Source organism: Telopea speciosissima, chromosome 3 (assembly GCF_018873765.1).
Source record: "Telopea speciosissima isolate NSW1024214 ecotype Mountain lineage chromosome 3, Tspe_v1, whole genome shotgun sequence".
In the NCBI taxonomy this organism is placed as follows: domain Eukaryota; kingdom Viridiplantae; phylum Streptophyta; class Magnoliopsida; order Proteales; family Proteaceae; genus Telopea; species Telopea speciosissima.
In genome coordinates, this window is record NC_057918.1 from 14,352,522 (window position 1) to 14,354,646 (window position 2,125).

The 2,125-nt window shown below is 41.3% G+C and overlaps 1 protein-coding gene across 1 annotated transcript; it reads left to right on the forward strand.

Annotated features, from left to right (window-relative positions):
* The first annotated feature begins 208 nt into the window (after positions 1–208).
* On the forward strand, positions 209–1,701 carry LOC122655563 (presenilin-like protein At2g29900). Its single transcript, XM_043849769.1, has one exon. The coding sequence runs from the start codon at positions 315–317 to the stop codon at positions 1,581–1,583; it is 1,269 nt and encodes a 422-aa protein (XP_043705704.1). The 5' UTR covers positions 209–314; the 3' UTR covers positions 1,584–1,701.
* The last annotated feature ends 424 nt before the right edge of the window (positions 1,702–2,125 follow it).

Genomic DNA, 2,125 nt, shown 5'->3' on the forward strand with positions numbered 1-2,125 from the left:
GGAATTTTTATCGAAGTATTCGGATTTTTTTTTGAATATCTCTAGTCGAATATGGATGGAGATCGAATTCGGATTTTCGGTTATCCATTTACAGACCTACTGAAGAGTTCATTTCTTATTTATACAGATGCAGAAGAGAAGACCGGAGAGCTCTTCTTTATTTGGGATTGGATTCGATTCATCACTGTTGAGCAGTCAACAATAAAACAATTCTTTCACCTTGTGATCCCACTTGATTTTCTTTCTTTCTTTCAAATCCAAAGTCCAAACCCATCAGATATCAAAAGAAATTTCATCCCCAAATTTCAGTTCCAATGGCTCAAAATCCGAAACCCCCTAGCATCCTTGAAACAGTCGGAGAAGAAATCATCAGAATCGTGACCCCCGTTTCAATTTGTATGTTGTTAGTAGTTCTTCTGGTCGCGATCCTCAACACCGACACCTCCGATTCTTCGTCATCTCTCACAACCATGGCCACCATAGCTTACACCGAGGACCCCTCCGATTCTCTCTGGAACAAAATCAAAGGTGCCCTCTTGAATTCCCTCGTATTTGTAGCCATTGTTACGGTAACAACTTTCCTTCTCGTCTTACTCTTCTACTTCAGATGCATTAAGTTCCTCAAATTCTACATGGCTTTCTCTGCTTTCATTGTTTTGGGCTTCTTGGGTGGTGAAGTCGCTCTGTTCTTGATCGAGAAGTACACTTTCCCTATTGATTGTATCACATTTTTGGTAATTCTGTTCAACTTCACTGTTGTTGGGGGGATGTCTGTTTTAATGTCGAATATGCCGATTCTGATCAACCAAGGGTACCTGGTGGTTATTGGGATGTTGGTTGCATACTGGTTCACCCTCTTACCCGAATGGACTACTTGGGTTCTTTTGGTTGCCATGGCTTTGTATGACCTTGCAGCTGTCTTGTTGCCTGGTGGCCCTTTGAGGCTTTTGGTTGAACTCGCCATAGAAAGAGATGAAGATATCCCTGCTTTGGTTTATGAGGCCAGGCCTGTGACTCATGATGAATCAGCGCTGAGGCAGAGGCGGTTGTGGAGGGTAAGGAGGAGTGTTGATTCTGGTCCAGCTGAGAATTTGAATCCCGAGTCTAATTCTAGTTCAAATGCAAACACTGTTTCCAATTCGATGAATTGCCAAAATGAGAGGAGGTTGGTTATTGCTGAAGAGGGTCAACGTCCAGAATTGGGTTCTGAGCTTGCAGTGCCTTTAATTCCTCCTCCATTGCAGAGTACACGAGATGGACAAGAAGTACTTTCAAGTGAAAATATGCACCTTGAGGGAATTGGCTTGGGTTCGTCAGGTGCAATCAAGCTGGGGCTGGGAGATTTTATCTTTTACAGCGTGTTAGTTGGTAGGGCGGCAATGTATGATTTCATGACAGTTTATGCCTGTTATCTTGCAATCATAGCTGGTCTTGGTATTACTCTAATGCTTCTAGCGCTTTATCAAAAGGCCTTGCCTGCTCTTCCAGTGTCAATACTGTTAGGTGTACTGTTCTACTTCTTGACTTGTATGTTGCTTGAAGCTTTTGTTGTACAATGTTCGATCAACCTCATTATGTTCTAGATTGAATACTTTCCCTTCTCAATCCTGGCAAGGAGTTCACTGATCTTTCTCTCTGTGTTTGTATGCTGGTTTATTTCACTTCATTAATTTCTATTTCGAAGGAGAATCGATGTTCTCATATTTTCTCATTGATCCCAAAACTTGGAAGGCACATTGATTTCACCATCTCTGATATATGCGTGGCATTGATCCCTGGAATGATCAGTTATGCATTTTGTTCCATATCTATGGTCATTGCTCCTCTTATAAATTTTGAAGATTTTAAAATTGTCCAAGGTATAATAAGAACATTTTTTTATCATTTCGTCAGTTGTTGTGACGGAAGAATATGAAGACTAGCTGATGAGTGGATGCAGAACAGGAGCTGTGGAGAGTTACAGTGCAAGGGTAGAACATATTGGTTTTGTGAGCTTAAGTTTAGGCTGGATGCAGAACAGGAGCTGTGGAGAGTTACAGTGCAAGGGTAGAACATATTGGTTTTGTGAGCTTAAGTTTAGGCTTTTCTCCAGATTTGTCTTTGTGTAGCACATATTGGTTTTTAT

What these genes read in the sequence shown, in the direction of transcription:
- LOC122655563 (XM_043849769.1), top strand. Translation starts at nt 315, where the DNA reads ATGGCTCAAAATCCGAAACCCCCTAGCATCCTTGAAACAGTCGGAGAA.